The sequence below is a fragment of the Odontomachus brunneus genome, unplaced genomic scaffold (assembly GCF_010583005.1).
Source record: "Odontomachus brunneus isolate Ranch 3 - 2012 unplaced genomic scaffold, Obru_v1 Obru_scaffold_149, whole genome shotgun sequence".
Lineage (NCBI taxonomy): Eukaryota > Metazoa > Arthropoda > Insecta > Hymenoptera > Formicidae > Odontomachus > Odontomachus brunneus.
The window spans coordinates 150,098-168,733 of NW_022639599.1; the positions used below are offsets into that span (position 1 = coordinate 150,098).

The 18,636-nt window shown below is 43.3% G+C and overlaps 2 protein-coding genes across 5 annotated transcripts in view; one reads left to right on the plus strand and one right to left on the minus strand.

Moving 5' to 3' along the window:
* The window catches only part of LOC116850587 (titin homolog), a 41,094-nt gene extending 35,821 nt beyond the window's left edge, over window positions 1-5,273 (minus strand). Inside the window, exon 1 of one of the 2 annotated variants that reach the window (XM_032829049.1) lies at window positions 4,378-5,273. The gene's annotated coding sequence lies outside the window, so the exon portion shown is untranslated. Of the gene's footprint in view, window positions 1-2,574; window positions 3,409-4,377 lie in introns of those variants that run through there. The other variant, XM_032829050.1, reaches the window with a different exon arrangement.
* A 516-nt stretch (window positions 5,274-5,789) lies between these two features.
* On the plus strand, window positions 5,790-18,277 carry LOC116850560 (Golgi integral membrane protein 4-like). 3 transcript variants are annotated; one of them, XM_032828983.1, is made up of 7 exons: window positions 5,790-6,213; window positions 11,472-11,654; window positions 11,984-12,450; window positions 12,783-13,229; window positions 15,816-16,252; window positions 16,813-16,925; window positions 17,005-17,060. In XM_032828983.1, the coding sequence occupies exons 2-7, from the start codon at window positions 11,474-11,476 to the stop codon at window positions 17,058-17,060; spliced, it is 1,701 nt and encodes a 566-aa protein (XP_032684874.1). In that variant the 5' UTR covers window positions 5,790-6,213; window positions 11,472-11,473. The 3 variants fall into 3 exon arrangements, with proteins under 3 accessions (XP_032684874.1, XP_032684875.1, XP_032684873.1); XM_032828984.1 differs by having other exon boundaries at window positions 5,791-6,213; window positions 12,783-12,911; window positions 17,005-18,277; XM_032828982.1 differs by lacking the exon at window positions 5,790-6,213 and having other exon boundaries at window positions 11,474-11,654; window positions 17,005-18,277.
* The last annotated feature ends 359 nt before the right edge of the window (window positions 18,278-18,636 follow it).

Here is an 18,636-nt window from a genome sequence, read left to right on the forward strand (position 1 = left end):
CCGACTCGAGAGAGAGAGAGAGAGAGAGAGAGAGAGAGAGAGAGAGAGAAAGAAATGGGGGTATTGTATGTGCGACACGATGCTTTTTACTTCAACGTTATTAACGCGACTAAATTGTAATCACTGCAGTAATTACATAGCGCCGCGCTCTACGCGAAAGTTATAATTTAAAACGTCAGATTTGCGCGCAAATTGACGCACTCTCTCGAGGATCTCTCGCGCTGAAATCGATATCGCGGAAATCGTTATTCTTGATGTCGCGAAATTGAATTTAGAACGATTAATTAGGGGTCTCTCTCGCTTTTTTCCCTCTCTCTCTTTCTGTCTCTTCCAGAGAGACAGCTCTGGTTAGGACTTGGCGGAGTTAGATCCGCCGCGGGAATTTTTCCCGCACTTTCGAGTTTAATTTACGTAGCCACCCTTAGTGATGCACGAATTCCGTAACTACAGAAATTAACTAATTTGCACCTTTGATATTTTTTTCGTTCTCTTGCGCACGCTTCTTGGATATTTTATATCTCGGAATCTCAGAATCTTCAGCTTCGTATTCCACTTTCTGATGGATATTCATTATTATGATAATTAATACTGTTTTTTTTCCGTTTGAATCATGCCGTACGGCATGATTTTAAGTAGAATCATCCGATTCTGTGTCTTGCCATTGTATCGTGCTTAATGTTAACAATAACAGGATTATACTGAATATGTGCACGAATATGGAATACGAAGCTGAAGATTCTGAGAAGACTAGGTACAAAATACTCAAGAAGCGTGCGCAAGAGAACGAGAAAAATATCAAAGGCACAAATTAGTTAATTTCCGTAGTTACGAAATTCGTGCATCACCAAGGCTACGTAAATTAAACACATACAGTATTAAAGTACGACACATAACATAAAACACATATCGATTCCCGCGCATAATTATTTCGGCGACATGAGACATTGTACAATTCTTTTCCTCTTTGCAATTAGCCAAACGCAAAAGATGAAACGTAGCTGAATTTTCTTCTCTCTCTCTCTCTCTCTCTCTCTCTCTCTCTCTCTCTCTCTCTCTCTCTCTTTCTCTCTTTCTCTCGCATGTTCTCGCCTTCCTCGGTTTCACAATCTTTTCTAATAATTTGCCGGGTCGGAAAGTGTTGCGGAAGGAAAGGGACCCTCGGTTGAATTTGACGTCGGTGTGGAACCTACTTTTTTCTCGTCCCGGCCGAGAGAAGGCTTTGAGAAACCTCGCTCGGCTGGCAAGACTGGTGTTAGCGTCCCTCGTAACGTATATTAGCGTGTAAAACGCGTTGACGAGTACGCGAGCTCGCACCGGTTAGAGCGCGTCGCGTGCGTCCTGATTCGCTTTTTAACTCTTTACGATCATTTGCCTCAGGCTAGACTCAACACGATGGTTTACAATAACCCCGTGTTTTCTCCCCAAACGATATCCGTACGTAACGAGCTGCGTATAATAGCTCTTCGGAGATCTTCACGTAGGAAATCTCGCGAAGAAGCAATCGCAATATTTAATAAATAACAGCACATTGGTAACGTCGAAGTGAGAAATATGATGGCCTGTATGATATCGACTCGTTCCTGGAAATGATCGTCGACCGCAAGAAACTAACTGAGGTGGAAGATGAAAACGACCTATACGGTACGACCTAGCGCGAAACAATCGTTAACAATGAGTTAACGTATCAACGCGAGCACCGCGATTTCGCATCCCTCCGGTTAGCCGTGGTCTTTCCGGTTGGCTCCTAACGATCACGATGAACAATACCTTGGAATTCTGACTTGGAATTCTGATAAAATCGTTGCGGTGTGAGTTGAGCGCTCTACGACAATATTAATTAATCATGGTACGGTGCAACGTCGTTATTAAGTAATCCAAGATCTTCCAGTAGAAGACGTTTAAATTGATCAAACTTTGTAAGCTAAGCAATTACCGAACGCCCTTTGCTCCGGGAGGCTGGCGGAAGCAGCTGAAATAATTTCAGATTCGGGGGACATTTCAAAAAAGTTTGCAACTAGTCAATTACGATGTTACTGTGGTCGTTTCGTCCTTGTGGCCTCATTGTTGACTCTAATGCTTCAAAACGCGGCGCACTTGTAAATAACAAACTGCCAGTCACTTGATGAGTCGTTGTTTGAAGCATGCATTATATTTACCAAATTGTTGCGTTTGTGAAATAAAATAGAGAACGAAATTGTGTGCTATTTCGAGGAGATTGACAACTCTTACGAATAAAATAAACATCTACTTGGTGCATTTAACGAGGATTTCTCATCTTCCCTTTAACACCCAAACTTTCCATGAAAATTTTCGGGAAAAATGACCAATCGTTTGCGCCAATCCAATAACAAATGGAAAGTTTCAACAGTAATTTGCCCTACGGCGATCGGCAGTCGCAAATTTAATCGTGATCCGCGAAACGAGAGGGACGCGAGGAATTTCTCGTCTTTCCCTCGATCGTGTTTGCGTTAGATTGCATATCTCGCGAGTTCAAGATCATGCTTGTGATCTTCTCACTTGAGTAACTATTACTTCACACTCCGGATTCGCCTTACCGGGAGAAAATATGCTTACCCGAATTTGATCCCCTTTTGTCGTTTTCTTTCTTTCTTCTTGCTATTTTTTCCTCGTTTTGCTACGACATCGCGTACAGATAATTTTTCCGGGTGCGAAAACACCTACTGTGGAAAAGCTGCTGGCGGAAAAGGCCAGCTTCGGTGTTCGCGGCGGAACGAACCTCCATGTTAGCGTCGACTCGGGGGGGCCAGGCCCGTCCTTACTGCGCAGTAACGCGACCGAAAAGCTTTCTACTTTTGCTAACGTCAACCGCCTTGCAAACTGCGTGTTCTTTGCCGCACAAAAACAAATATACACGATACATACCGCGATTTCGAATTTTTCTTTTTTGGAACAAGGATCTCTCGGCTGTCTCAACATTTCGTCCTAGCCGTTGTTTGTTTGTTTGTTTGTGTAAAATGATCTTTCAAACGAACAGTCGATCAGCTAAAAGGACAAACCAATGTAGGTAAAATGTGCAAAAGGTAATAATAGTTCTCTCGTTTGTAAATATTTGGCATTATCTCCACTACGTAACGTTACAGCCGTTTTCTTCTCTCTTTCTTTCTTGCTCCTTCTGACAGAGTTTTGAAAAAAATTTGGTATTTTCATAAAGTTCCGTTATTTTACTCCGTTTTCGTTTGCCAAACTGAGGGATATGACTCATTGTACTGGTCCACCTAGTCGATTCGTCTTTCTTCATGATGCGCTTTTACGACACGATCAATCGTTGACGATATTCTCCCCCCAGCTCGTTGCGTTTCTTCCGTGGCAACTGTTACGCGACACACTTATCCTCCGACTTCCCGAGCGACATACCAAAATTTCTGTCGCCGGCTCGCGGTTATACACACGCTGAAAAAATGTGTACATCGCAAACTTTATCGCCCCTACGTCTCGCTTACAGGTAAATATTATCTTTTTCCACCCCAAAATTTTATTTTACTAGGAGAAAGCGAAAGAGAGAGAGAGAGAGAGAGAGAGAGAGAGAGAGAGAGAGAGAGAAATAGATTAGAGTATAATATTCACTCACGATAGCCTCGTGACACATAATGCTTACCGGCGAATCATCATAAAGACAATTCTTTTTTATCGAGAATCGATCAACGAAATGAAACATCTGTTTTAACAATGTTTTCAACATTTTTCGGAGACACTGAATCGGCGCTTTAAATGTTTAAGCCAGATATATATCTTAAAGATCTCTTGCGACTTTCACGACGGGAATTGCGAGAAAAATATTCATCGTTCATCAGGGAAACGGAGTTTGACGTGTTTGCGTTCCTCAAGCGTTGTTTGCGTCGCGAAGAGCGCCGACCGTCGGCCGCGAAGGACCACACCGGCCACGTACGCTCGTAGGAATCGATAGATATAGTGAGACTCGATTTTCCACTGGTGTATCCGCGATGTACAGAGAATGCAAAAACGGGGAAACGTCACTCATCTCGCTCGGTGTATGTTTTTCTGTAGCCGCGGAAGAAGCGCGCCATTCCGCGATTCGACCGAAATGCGTGCACGGGGAGAATACGAGCGTGCGATATACTTGTGATAGTCGAACGTATCGCGAACAGAAGTTGTATATCTCGCGCCAATAAGTCGGAGAGAAGAGAGTCGCGAATAATCCGCGGCAAAAGAAGCGCGAATGAGAATTGCCGTCGAGGTCTTTGGAATTTCGAGATACGATTCGCGGATACGTTCAAGCCGCGAACGATGCCGCGGCTTCGAAGAACCGTGAACGACTCGGCAATTTCGATTACCGGCAGGTACTTCGGCTCGGTAGTGATCAACGATAACGATAACGAGTAATAGTGTTGTACTCACCGCATCTCGCAGGCGAAGGCAACGTCGGCGAGGCACATCGCGGCGACGATAGCTGCGGCTCCGCGCGCTTGTAACGGCACGGCAGTCACGGTCACAGTCACAGGATGCGCGCAGTGTGCTCCCGACGCGAACGGCCACGAAAACGGCGACAGTAACCGGGCACAGCACTGGAGCAACACACATCACTGTCACTGGATGTGAATCGCCGTTTTTGGCGGCCGACAGGAACACACGCTCTCCGGGGCGAGTCTCCGGGAGGCGCGGCTCTCTCGATGTTGCTCGCTCGCTTGGACGCGGCTCCCCGACGCGGCGCGGCCCGACGGCCGTCGACGAGAGAACCGACCGACCGACCGATGTGAGAAAGAGAACGAGCGAGAGTGAGGGGAAGAAAGAGAGAGAGAGAGAGAGAGAGAGAGCAAGAAAGAAAGAGAGGGAGTGAGCGAGAGAGAGTGAGTGAGAAAGAGAGAGAGAGAGCGCGCGAGCTGCGGGGAGTCAAAGAGAGATAGAGTGAGATGGGGAGAAAAGAGGGAGGAAGAGAGAAAGAGAGAACGATAGTAGGAGGGAGCAATAAAAGAGTACGTCCGCCGTCGACGGGTTTCCTACTTCCGCCCGTGCGTTCTCCTTGCCTCCGTTCTTTTCTCGACGGTACACACACGGTCGATGCTGGAGGACGACGTCCCTTCGTCGCGTCGGCACTCGCAAGCACTCGGCGTATCCCGTGGACGCGCGCGACGGCAATTCGGTTCGGCGCGGCGCAGCGCGGCACAACGGCCGAGCGAACACCGCGAGCCGAGATGGGCGGCGGAGAGAGAGCGGCGAGCGCGCGCGCTGGCTCTCTCCTCTCGTATGCTTGACGATCGTGCGAACGGCTCCCACGAAGCGACACGATGCAACCGAGATCCCTGACTGAGCAGCCGTCGCCCGTGGAGGCTTGCCCCGCGAGACAGCAGCGCCGCCAACCGCCGGCGGTTGCGCCGACGAAAAGTTCCTGCGCACAGAGGTTCTCATCGTGTGGTTCTGAATGTCCGATTCGTTCTTTTTAATTTTCCTCTCCCCCTCTCTTTCTTCGTTCGATACGGTGTATATACCATGATAATCCGTGTGTAATGAGTAAATATAAAATAATCAGTGCGTAATGAGTAAACAGATACGATACACACGTTCTCATAAGATTCCGATTGTGAATTTCAAACTGTTCAAATTTGAAAATGTTCCTCGAGGCTTCGAATTTCGAGTTTGAAGGTCTCGAAGGGATTTAAGGTCGATCGATTGATCGATTCGAAAATTCGAATATGTTTTAAATCGCGTCCGCAGCGCCGCATTCGGCACGATCTCTCGCGGCTGCGATAGGCCGTGCGAGCGCGAACGCTCGATCGTCATTGGTCGGCGGTCGCGTACCGCGACGATGAGTCACCACCGGTTGGGGGACAGTCGGGTATGTCGGGGATGCTTGTTGTCGTCGCGTGTGTTTCCGCTCCGTTTTCGTGCGCGTTTCTCTCGGTCAGGACGACGCCGTGGCGAGTCACCGGCGGGATACGCCGGGTTACACGCGCGCGCCACGACGCTCCGAACGATCTGTCCACGTTCCGGGCCGCCCGCGCGCACGGGAGTGCGTTGCCGCTCGAGACGCAGCTCCCACTTGGTGAGGTTACGCCAAGAGAGCCTGTCAGCAGTCACTGTTCGCTCGCGGCCCGCGGCGCATCGCCATTTCCAGGACGACGCCACGCGACGACGCTCGGCGCGACGGAGGTTAAACTGTCGCTCGAGAGCTAAGTGGACGCGCGCGACGATGTGGAGGAGCTGAGTACGGCTCGTCGTCGACGTCGAGTACACGAGGTACGTCAGGTAGCCGCGCACCGCGTATGTGCCATAAATACACCGCGAGCGTCCCGTATTCTCTCATCCGGGTTACGTTTCAGTACATATGTTTGCGTCGACTTTTTCTCTTTGCAGTGCCGCTTGCGTTAGTGAGGATTTTCGGGTCGGCACTTGCAAATCAAGTGCTGACGATCCTTACCGTGGAGTTGCGTCGGTGCCTGTGTTCGCTATAAAACGGACGTTTCTTTACGTAGCGTTAAGGAGGATTGAGGTTAGCGGAGTGTTTGCGGTTCTCATCACGGAATATTGCGCGCGTAGCGTCGCTGAAAGAAACTACATTTTTTTCGTATTGCAGCTCGCCGTCGTTTATTTTGCCGAGGATTAGAGCTAATTCCTGCAAACGAAGAGCATTCGTGGTTCTCATTTCGGGACCCTGTCAATACGCAGATCCGTCGTGAAAAGAACCTTTTGCGTGTGAACTTATTCGCCATTTACGTTGAGCTGTCTGTGTTTTAACGAGGATCGAGTTTAATTGTTATCGGTAAACCGTTTGTAATTTTCATTGTAAGCTTCCCGTCAATATGATGTCTGTTTATAATATTGTTCACGTTACACTGTCCTTCGTGAGGTAATGAGATTTAATTGCATGTTCGACATTCTCATCTTCAGATTACATTAATGTAAACGCGTTTTGCGAAAGAATTCTTCTTTTTATAGTGTCACTTTTACATTATGGACGGTTGATTGTGCGTCGACGCTAATGAGAATTAAAGATTAATGTTTATCGATGCTAAAGATGTCCTCATTTCACGTACGAACACGAGCGGATACAAGTGTTTGATATCGAGAGACTTTCTCTCACATACTGTCGTCGTCGTGGTATACGTGACATTATCATTTACGTTATCAATCTTAGTGAACGCGCGAAATTCTGTAACAGATGCGAGATTTCGCGAAGGTGCGAATTTTCGTGTCAACTCGGCGAGATCGACGAGGATCCTGCGTGTGAAAAACGTCAGCCGCGCAATTCCACGTGTACGTCGCCAGGGGCGACGACGGCTCCTCCCGCGAGAGCCACCCGCGCGTAGGGAATTTTCGCTTAGATTGCCGGTCTGCTGTGCGAGATCGACTGGAAGGCACGCGGCTTGTCTACGTGTCGCGTCGCCTCGTGCTAATGGTCGTATAGCCAATTAATCTGGCGGTGCTGATGGACGCTGATAGACAAGTAACGACGACCGATTGAATTTTCTGCAGCGAGCGAAATATCTCGTGCGCCTCGCACCTTTTTCCAGAATGATCTCACGCGAGAAATGCAAAAACCATTTGCATTTACTTGGCGTTGCCCAATAAATCAACGCTGATGAGGATACGGTATATTTTCTCTCTGACACTTCGCGCGCGCGCGGAAATGTTCTTGCTTTCCGCATAAGTTCTTCCGAGAAAAATGCATGTGCAATTTTCCTTTTTTATACTGCCCATATCGCATATGCAGCCGGTTCCATATTCTCGCGACTTGTGATAACGGCGAATGCGATCGAAATATCAGAAGTGCAAATAAAAGTACAGGCGGCTGCATTCAGTCTTGGAGGGTCATCAAATAGCATGTAAATACGAGTGTATGAAATAGAACGAACGCGCTGCGGTACACAATTGATATCAATCATTCTTATCGTAAAAATTGTTATTAGCATACTAATGGGAGTTTGATTCATCGGCAGTTATGGATTCACGGTTACTGAAATTACAGCCAACTTGGTTCGAGAGGCTCGTTAAGTTTGCAGCCTTCCGACGGTCCTTCAATTTTACTTTAATTTCTTGTACCTCTGTATAGAGCCTTGCTACATTTTTTTCTTATAGTGTTATTAGCATGCTTTCAACCCGTAAATCTGTGTATCTTCGAACATTCTTTGTGTGAACGAATTCTAAACTTTAGGTCTAACTTTTATTGACCTTCACTTTAAAATTCTAAGCTACAAAATTTCTTGAGATTGGCTTATTTAATACCAGTTCTAATTTTCTTTCCTTATAATTTATTCAATCTACTTTGGCATCGCGTTTCGTTATACTTGATTCTGTAAATCAATTTTTTTACATTAACTCTAAAATTCTAAACATCAAAAAGATATATAAATTCTAAACAAAGTAAAAATAAAAAAATTTTATCCGGTACATTTTCATTTGCTTATAACTTGCGGAAAAATGGTCGAAATTCAATTCTGTTTCTCACGAAAGAAAACTTCGAGAAATATGAATCTATTAAGCCTGATCTACAGTGATCTGCCCTTTGCGTTCTGTTTCTTGCCTTCTATCTTTTTCCGGCTTAAAACTTAAGGTTTGAGTCAGAAAGAGATAAAGAAAAAGAAACAGGACTCAAAGAACACATTGTAGATCAAGCTTTAATGTTTTTGTAATGAGAAAACGAATAACTGTTTGTTTGAGAAGTTGATCTGGTTAAATTTTATTCATGTTTAGGGTTAATATTATGTTCAATATATGTGTATTCTTTTTTGTTTAATTTCACTATATGCACAAACACAACTATATGTTGACGTGTCGGTAAAATATTGAAGTAAATCAATATAAATCACATGATATCGTCGTAAATTAATTTTGACGAATTAGCTAAAAAGAAATATGAAAAATAACTCGCAAAGGATCAATGGGATCAATATAATCGATTCATGCGACGTATCAAGGAAACAATATATCGCAATGTCATCGGTTAACAGATTCGTCCTTGTCACGTGCACTTTTTACGCCTTATACATTTTAAACAAAATACTCGTAATAAGCCGTTCGGACGGCGGGAAGTAAAAGAAAAATCGAAGTATGAAAAAACGTATATGCAGTTATGTGCTCCTCTATGCGTAACTGACGTGTACAAGGTAACTCTTAATTGTATACAATAAGTAGAAACATGCTATCTTGTCGAGAGTAATAGGAGGAAGGTAGTCGCAAGTCAAAAGTCTTTTCGATGTGGACAGAGCGGACTTTCTGGTCAGACGTGAAGGTTTACACCGTACTGTAGAAGTCTAAACGGCCACTGTGACAGACAGACATCAGCAGAAGACGAATGAGTCTCTGTTGAGTCAAGCTGTTGAGTGAAAGCTCAAGAGTGGCTTGAAAAGACGGCAGTCTCTGATTACCCCTTTCGGATGAAGAACCTCGCGTTACTACCTATTGTTACTCGCGTTGCCTCTCTATTTATACGCGCAATTAGCGGAGGTAGCACCCTGTTGTATGTACCGGGAGCGACGCTTCCACGCTCGTGGCGTTGTGCCAGGAGACGACGAGTCTGAATCTGCGAGCGAAACGTCACGTTTCGCGCGAACGATACACGTGAGGACGCATCGTCATCTTCATCGTCGTCGTCGTCGTCGTCATCGTCGTCATCGTCGTTGTTGTCGTCGTCGTCGTCGCGTTCGTAAACGAAATAGGACTCATCGCGCGTGCTCCGAAATGTCAGTGAACTCGAATCCAGCTGCTAAGTAACCAACTACGCCACCCTCCGCGTCTCATCCCTCCCGTCCTGTGCTCAACTCCCCTCCTACACGAGGAGAACGTTCGTGCTGCTTGGTGAAAATTCTCATTAATTTGCCTAGATCGAAAAAAGAGCGCAACATGAAGGAGAGGCGAGTTGGAGCAAAGTTTATGCGAAACTAGGAGGAGCCAGCACCGGGTCTCGCGAAATGGTCGATTGATTCCACGAAGCCTTCGAGCGCGACTCTCAAGTCTCTTAAATCGACTCGCAACGTGTCGCTCGATTCTATTCATATTTACTGTGTCTGTTTTAATATTTGCTATAATTTTGCCATAGTTTCAGTCTGTTTACTTGGAGCAGTACAAACAACGCGAGTCCTCACGTTGATAATGCGAGCTTCACAACTTCATGAAATGAATTCTTACTGATCAATTTCAATTTGTACGCTTCTTTTGGAAGAATTCAATCTTGCAGCAAAAGAATTGGGTCGCGCTTGGGCAGACTTTGTGGATTACTGTAAAGGATATCCGACTAGAGCAAATAAAAGTTCAGTAACGAAGAGTTGAGCGACATTACTCGTCCTCGTGTCTAAGAAACTGCGAGACGCGGCACGACGATGCGAAAAGGAATAAAAATGAAAGCTAAGCGATTCATCGAACGAGGCCAATGTAATCGTGTCGTAAGCTACGTCAACAAAAGACTTATACAGCTCTTGAGACCCCGACCCTAATCCCCCGTTTGTTTGTTTTCTTATTGTTGATATGTGTCTATTTTGCTTTAATATGTCTATTTGCTGTGTATTTAATACCTTAAATTAATATCCTAATCCATTTTATTCCTTCAGGCGTTAACGTAAAAAATTGCCTCTGGAAATATTCGCAAAAAAGAATAATTGTAGCTAATATTTATAAACGAGTATACAATATGACATTCTCTCCAGAGAATTTCTCTTATTTACAAATTCAAGTATTTGCAAATCCTATTCAGAGAGAAACACGATAAGGCAACTATAAAGTGACAAATATACGAGTTTTGTATGTAGAATTAATATACATACTTCAATAAGCTATTTTATAGTTAAAGCAAATTAAAGCTTTAATTACCTTTTGTTTATGCATTTTTCTTCAAGTGCATGATAAGTTCCATATAAATGCTGTGTTCGCAGAAATTTTTTTTTGCATTTAATTTTGTTTTTTTGTAAAATAAACATAGAGTTTTCAAATCGATATATACATACATTGACAATACGCCTACGTATGTATTACTGCCTTTGAAGAAATTAAAGGCGGGATTACATAGATACAATTACTTTCCTGCCTTTCCTTGACCTTAGTTAGCATTTTCGTTCGTTGCTTTGTTCGGTGTTTCTGCGTTATGCGTATATGCAATCGCAAGTAAAAAAATTTCATGGACCTCGAGAAGATCCGTAGGCGTGAGCGCCAACGATCAATGGTTTATTGCATTAATTATATTGTTTGCACGATTTCGTGACGTAATATTGACGCGCGCGCGCGTGCGATCGCATCGCTGTCAATCTGCTGGCTATGTTTTCCCGATCGCGAACATTAGACCACGCTCGTAGGAGCATTAGACGTCCGTCGAAAGTAACATCCGTCACAACAAACATTATTCCGATGCAACCCACACATCCCACCGAACTGACTAACGTCACACGTGTGACCGGTCGCATTTGTGCGCAGCGTTATGTAACAACGGGCATTGTAACGTCCGTCACAACGTCCCGACATTCCAACGCACGTGTGAACATGGTCTAAATGTACCTCGTTGCCGACAGGGATGAGCGGTTCGCGACTTGGCAGAGGCCGCGGCGGCCGCCTGGCTATTTACGCGGGCTGCGGGGTGCTGGTCTTCTTTCTGGTGTTCCTCTATCGCGCCGCCAACTCCGAGATGACCAGGCTGCGGGAACTCCACCTCAAGTGTGCTCAACAGCAAGAGGCACTCGCCGCTCAGCTTCAAGGTGAGCGCGTTTTCATGGAATATTGGCGGCCACGTGTGTTACGAGTCAGGTCAAAATCGTAAATTATTAATGTCTCACTTAAGCTGATAAATCGCGGACGCGTCGCTTTAGAGCTATTAAATATTAAAACTCGTAGAACTTACCGCGGCCAACGAGGGCGCAGTAATTCGTGAAGTTTCAGACGCGACTGGATTTTCGAGGGCATCTTTGAGTAACGAATTTTTCTCGTTCTTGCACGCCCAATCCTGCGATCCCATCTGTACTATTCACGAACGTCTTGTCTAGACTTGGTCTCGCTGATACGATAACGGACACATGTTGTTTTCCAGTTATATTTGAGTACAAAGCTCGACTGGAAAAGTCGCTGGCCGAGGAGAAGAGCTCGAATGCCGCGGTAAAGCAAGAACTGCAGCAGCGCGCGTCGAGGGAGAAGTCGCTACGTGACAAGGATAGCGTGGAGGCGATGCAGAGGTTTAACTCGCTCCAGCAGACTTACAAGCTTCTGCAGACGGAACATCAGGATTTGCAGGAGGAGTGTAAGAAGCATGAGAAGCAGGCGCTGGACGAGACCAGTAGGCTGGAGACGACGCTGCAGGATCTTCGCAGTCGCATCCGACAAACGCAGGAGGAGAAGATGAAGTCTATAGAGAACTTGAAGACTAAATACATGAATTTGCAAGTGAATATGCAGAGACTCCAAGTAAAATACAACGAACAAATGAACATAAAAGGCGATACCATTATGCAACTACAAAAAGAGGTGTCTCAGCTCAAGCATGAACTCGAGAAGACCAAGGTACCTGTTTGAACAATATCTTGTTAAAACTAGCGCCAATGAGTAAATTACATGTAAAAATAATTAAATTTCTACATTTCTAAATTTTTTAAATGTACGAATTTAATAAATAAATAGACATCAATAAGTAATTTTTTCCAAGCGTATTCAAAATATTCAAAGTTATACGAAATAAAAATCAAGATTATAAACAAAAAGAAAATACCGAATTAGAGATTAGATTTCGATAAATCAATTAATTTTAATCGTGACTTGCGCGATTGTTCAACTTCTAATCTTTAATTCGATGATATGTATTAATATAGTTTCATAAATATAATCATACTTTCCAGAATTCTTATGTAAGAAGCACATCACCGAGCCCAAGTTTAGTGAGTCCCGAGGCATCGGTGATACATTCAGCACCGAAGGAAGGCTCGCAGCCGATCCCGGCGCCACAGCAACAGCAACAACAACAACAGGTAAGTTCGCCGCAGCCTCTACACGCACCTCGCGACAATCGCGCGGACGGAGCAGCTCAGTTGGAGGAAAAGTTAAACGACGACGCCAATGAGCCGGCCGGCGACATTAGGTTCGTTCAGAGGGACGGTAACATCGTTCCAGCCGACGCGAGCGACCTGAAAGAGGTCGGTGGTGAGCAGTCTCCGCAATTGGTTAACGACCTTCAACAGAGGCAGCATAAAAATGTTGTCGAGCGTCCGGACGTAGCTGAGAAGGTAGCTCCAGCCGACGACGAGAATGGCGACAAGAACAGCCACAACGAGGAGCAAAATAAACAGGTAATACCGCCGCCGAATCAAGACGACGGCCCGAAAAATAACTACATTCCGATGGCGGGCTCGCAGGCTGAAGTGCCGCTGATAGGGTCTCTCGTCGAGAAAACGTCCAGAGCACCTGCGCTCGATCGACCGGTCGTCGAAGCGCGCGCGGATGATGATGAGCTACAGGCTCTGCAGGAGAGAGTAGGTGGAATCCTCAACCATAATGTTCAATGACGGGATGTCGAATCTCTCGCGCTTTACTTGTTATTACTTTCTCTTACGACTAGATTATTTTTAACATGTCAATTGAGAGAGAATGCGTCACGCGATCGGGTTCTTCGAGACCTAATCCGTAATGGTTTGCGCTCAAGTAGAAGATTCTTTCGTTTCCGCTCAGTGTATATACGGATTTCCTTCTCTCAGTCGCTCTCTCGAGTTCTCTCTTCTTTCTCCTAGTACCACTTGTATCGGAATTGATATCAAACATGACAAATAAACGACGTGCGTATTCGATACGCGCGCGCGTATGTATATTCATACACGTGTCTAAAAAGTGAAATTACTTATCGTTTGTATCTTTGTATCACTATTATACTACTTTCTCCCGAACGTGTTCCTTGAGATTAGGATCGTAAATCGGAACAAGTTGCATTTCTTGTGCACTTGAAGAGCTCGTTCTGGTTGTGGTAATTGCGTGGTTTTTTGGGAAACACAGCTCAACGCGCTGATTAACGAGTGCGATGCGGTTTCCCGACTACCTCGACAAGTTGCTCCATTTGTGATGTACTTTTCTAGCGTTACGTGACGTATATGATAATATTACTCATTACTATTAGTGTTTTTAACGTTTACTATGTGTTCTATTTGTTACACTTAAAAAAAAAAAAAAAATATATATATATATGTATATGTATATATATATATATATATATATATATACATACATATTTGTTTCTAGCGCGTATTATATATCAATCTTGTAAAAGTGGGAATTATTAATATTACGAGAAATATTGCTTGTCATTATCACATTGCGGTCATTATCGGAATGACAATCTGAATTTTGTTCCTCTTAATGGTTTCTTGGGTGATACTAATTTCTCGTAGACATCGAAAGAGAGACATATACGAAAGCTATTCTAATCTTGAGATATTCTTTAGACATCTCTCAGATATGTTTTTCGACTGTCGTGTTTGTCTGTGCAGCTTTTGTAGACACATTTTTCTGCCTCGACTTGTGAGCGCGAACAATTCGTGGCTCGACTTGTGAGCGCGACAAACACTGTGGAATGTCTCGAGGATATAGACAGTCTTCACTCGTGTAATCTTTTCGACCGATCTTTCGCCCTCTTTACAAGGCATGCTTTTATCACTTTGAAAACTAGATGATTCATGTATAATGGCTCGTGAGCCGTCCTAAATGTGCCTGTACATCTGTGTTCCACGACGCATTAATAAATTGTTATTATGTTTATTCGCTTGTGCATTTTTATTAGCAACCTCGTACAACCTAACTTATATTAGTGGCTTTCGCATCGCGCCTTTTAACAGTGTCTTATCGCCGTCGATTAATTTATTTTTACTGGAGTCGCGGGTTATCTTTTACTGAAGAATAATCAAAAACCTAATCAGCTGATATCGTGAAAAGCTTGTCTCTATTCACGTAGTGCCGTAGTTATAGCCTCTCTTCCACTGCACTGGATCGTGTTCTGCACTCACAGCTTCCTCTGTTCAATATCGTTATCTGAAACGCGTTATTTGTTTTTGATATACAAATAATAATAATATTTTTGAAACTAAACTTAATTTTCATGTGTTATGTTTGAGATTATAATGAGGCATGGAAAATTTATATAAAAAGACCGCGACGTGAAAATTTCATCGATGTTAAACATATAAATTACGTTAAATTATAACGAAGAAAAATTGGGAATAATGGAATTTCTTCAACGAGCTCGTTTATATATTATGCGATGCAAAATAGAAAAAAAGTCAGAATGAAATCTGAATGTATTCTGTCATACGTTGTGCGCCTTTTTATTTGAAAAATGTAGACGTGACATATTCAACATGTAAACCACGCGAAGAAAACGTTATGATATGGAATTTCGAAAGACACATGCATTCAAATATTTCTACTTCTAAATATTTATGAGAACTAATTAAAATACCGAGTAATTCATTATTGATCAGTATTGATCAGTTAACCGAATCAGAAACATGTAAAAATGGGCAAAATATGTTAATTCAAAACATTATTCGTTTTGTGAATTTTGACTTATTATGCAAATAAAATTTGAAAACTTGACTTTGAAAGGCAAAACTCAGGAAACTTAAAATTTGACTTTGAAAAGCAAAACTTAGGATAAAAAGAATTGTGAATATTGATTACGTAATTTATATTTTTTCTCTTTTCAATATATTTTAATTCAATACTATGTAAAATGCATCTTTTTCTATTTAAATAAAAGTTAAGAAGATTACTGTCCGAAAACTTTTGCGTTGCAATTGTCGACGCAGTTTGCGTTCGCATCGCCAGTCATCGAATGGTCATACCAGTCATGTATAATCGTGAAAAATATTTTTCCTATTCTTGTTTTTCAGAGTGTGGTACACGACGCCGCGAGTTCGCGAAGAGCGGGGAATACCTCTACCGTGGCAAGCGCGAACAATGGCAACATGGTGTCGCCGTCTCTAGATAAGGCACCGTCACCACACAGGCCAAAGGTCAAACTGCCAATCGGCGTACTGCCGATCCCGGAAATCCGAGAGGACGACAAGAAGCCGGAGGAGACACATCAGGAAGAGACTCGGAAGCGGGACGACGCTGTTCACAATTCACCGCCGAAATTCGTTCCGGCGAATCCGGACAGTAAAGAGAAAGAAGCAATTGTCGAAGCCGGCAACTTGGACCCACCGTTCGTCGCGAATCCTCCTGCGCGTCATGTCGGTGAACAGATCGAGAGGAGAGCGAACGACGGTTGGTTCAAAGTGGGGCCTGGAGTGCAGGAAGTCGGCGAGGAGCTGAATCGAGTTCCCAGGTGAGTGCGTCGTTCTGTTCTGCAATAAGTATTAGCAAGTGAACAAATCAATTTCAACATTCACACAATATGTTATTATAATTATTATAATAACACACAGTCACAATTGTTATAAAATATCAGAATTATACATGTACAAATGTCAGGATTTCATCGAAGAAAATGAAGCCAAATATTATGGAATTCGAAATACCACTCGTTTTGTCGAACCAAGCAGAATCTTAAAGAATAAAATAGATCTCAAGGTAAAAAGACGAAAATATTTTCACAAGAATAATTTCGAAAAGAAAACAAAACTCACATACAGCAAACGTACAAAGCCATGTAGAGAAACGATATAATAACAGCGATGGAAATCTGTCATAATTGTTATAAAATACCAGAATCACACTTACACACATACAAATGTATAAGTAAATTGTACGAAATAATATTCTTTCATATTACAAACAAATTAATGTGCTATTTTTGGTGTAATATTTGCAAGATACATTCTGTTCCTCGGTAAACACGTTATTACATGATTCCAGATTACATGATTTCAGATTTTCTGATTCCAGATTAGACGATGGGCAAGCTAATGCCGACGATCAGTACGATGGCGGTGAATACGATAAGGAACCCCAACAAAAGAACGACATTCGATTGGCGGAAGGCGAGGACGAGGGGGAAGGTAATTTGAGATCGACTGAACGTCGTCCGGTCGCGACTTGAGTCCCAGTCATGAAACCATTCTCGCATTTGAATTTCAGACGAGGGCGACTTGTTTGAATATCCGGATAATCTGAACCAAGGAAAACGGGAATAAAGTCGGCGCTGTTCTGACATTTTGCGCGGCTGACCATGTGACACCAGTAGAAGCCGAATGAAAAGTAGATGATCTGACCTGGCTGATACGCATTGTTCGTATCAGAATCGATCAGAATCGTATTCGGGTTCAGTCGACGGCGAAGAATATTCATTAAGTGCAGCGTGAATCATTCGATGCCATTTCGCGGGAAGCGTGCGAAAATTAGGTGAACACATAGGAGCGACTTCTCGACGGACAATTCGACTGGCAGATTGATCCGCGGATTTTATCTACGATGAATCAGTACGGCGAGAGTACTCGCTCCTGTGCGCTCAGTTAATTGATCCATCTTTGCATTTCGCACGTGATTTTAGCCAATTCTATATATGATTGTATATATACACGGTACAAATATTGTCAGCCGCAGCGAGGCGTCCGACGCAGGCCAGACGGCAACGTGGAAGTCCGGCGCTGCGCGACCGTAACGCAGACTCTCGACGAAAGAAAGCAAGAAAAAACAGACTGTATTTTTCTAGACTAAGATCTACAATGCACGAGACGAGTACGTCAAAAGTGACTTAACTGCACGTATTACTTAAGACACTCGTGACATTGTTGACTAGTACAAGTGCGGTAGCTTGGGCTTACACATTGCATTAGCGGAAACTAACTGCGCCTAACGACGAGTATACTTTCACCGAGCGATTGTTTCGTGGATTTCGGTTTCACCGGACGAATTTCTTCCTTGGATGTTAATTTCAGTATTGCGCAATTTATATACAGATTTCCATCGCTGTTATTATATCATTTCCTTACACGGCTTTGTACGTTTGCTATACATGAGTTTTGTTTTCTTTTCGAAATTATTCTTGTAAATATTTTCGTCTTTTTACCTTGAGGTCTGTTTTATTCTTTAGGATTTTGCTTGGCTCAACAAAACGAGTGATATATCGAATTCCGTAATATTTGACCTCATTTTTTTCGATGAAATTCTGACATTTCCAAACGGATCTTACATAATCTGTTGCAAGATTTCAGACATTGGAAAAGACTCAGAATGGACCAAAACGCGTTTTCAGCGTTATTCCAATATTAAATGTTTATTTGTACGATGTACATATTTGTGAAGATGTCCGCAAATATGCATTTTTATACACAGATTTATGCGCGGAAATATTTAAATTATACAATTTAAATACATATATTGCATGAGTCTGTATAAAAAAATGATCGAATATCTTTCTTCAACTTTCTTTCCACACACACACACATCGAAAAACAAATTTGACGATGGTACAAAAGAGTTCCATGTGATTATTCACAAAATACTACGGCAAGTATGGCAATCTAAATGCATGCGGTGTAAAGTTATCCCTGTCGATGCTGTCTAAACCCGGTTTACGGTACCGTTATCACGGCGACAATGGCACATTGACACGCACAATTCCATTTTTTCATCAATCTTATTAGCGCAGCTCATGTTAGTTATGGCGACGATCCCGTCAATCGCCTGATTTTTCTCTTTTTTCCTTTTACCGATGTCTGTTGTCGCTGACGATCGTAGATTATATACGTCTATTTTTAACGACCTGAC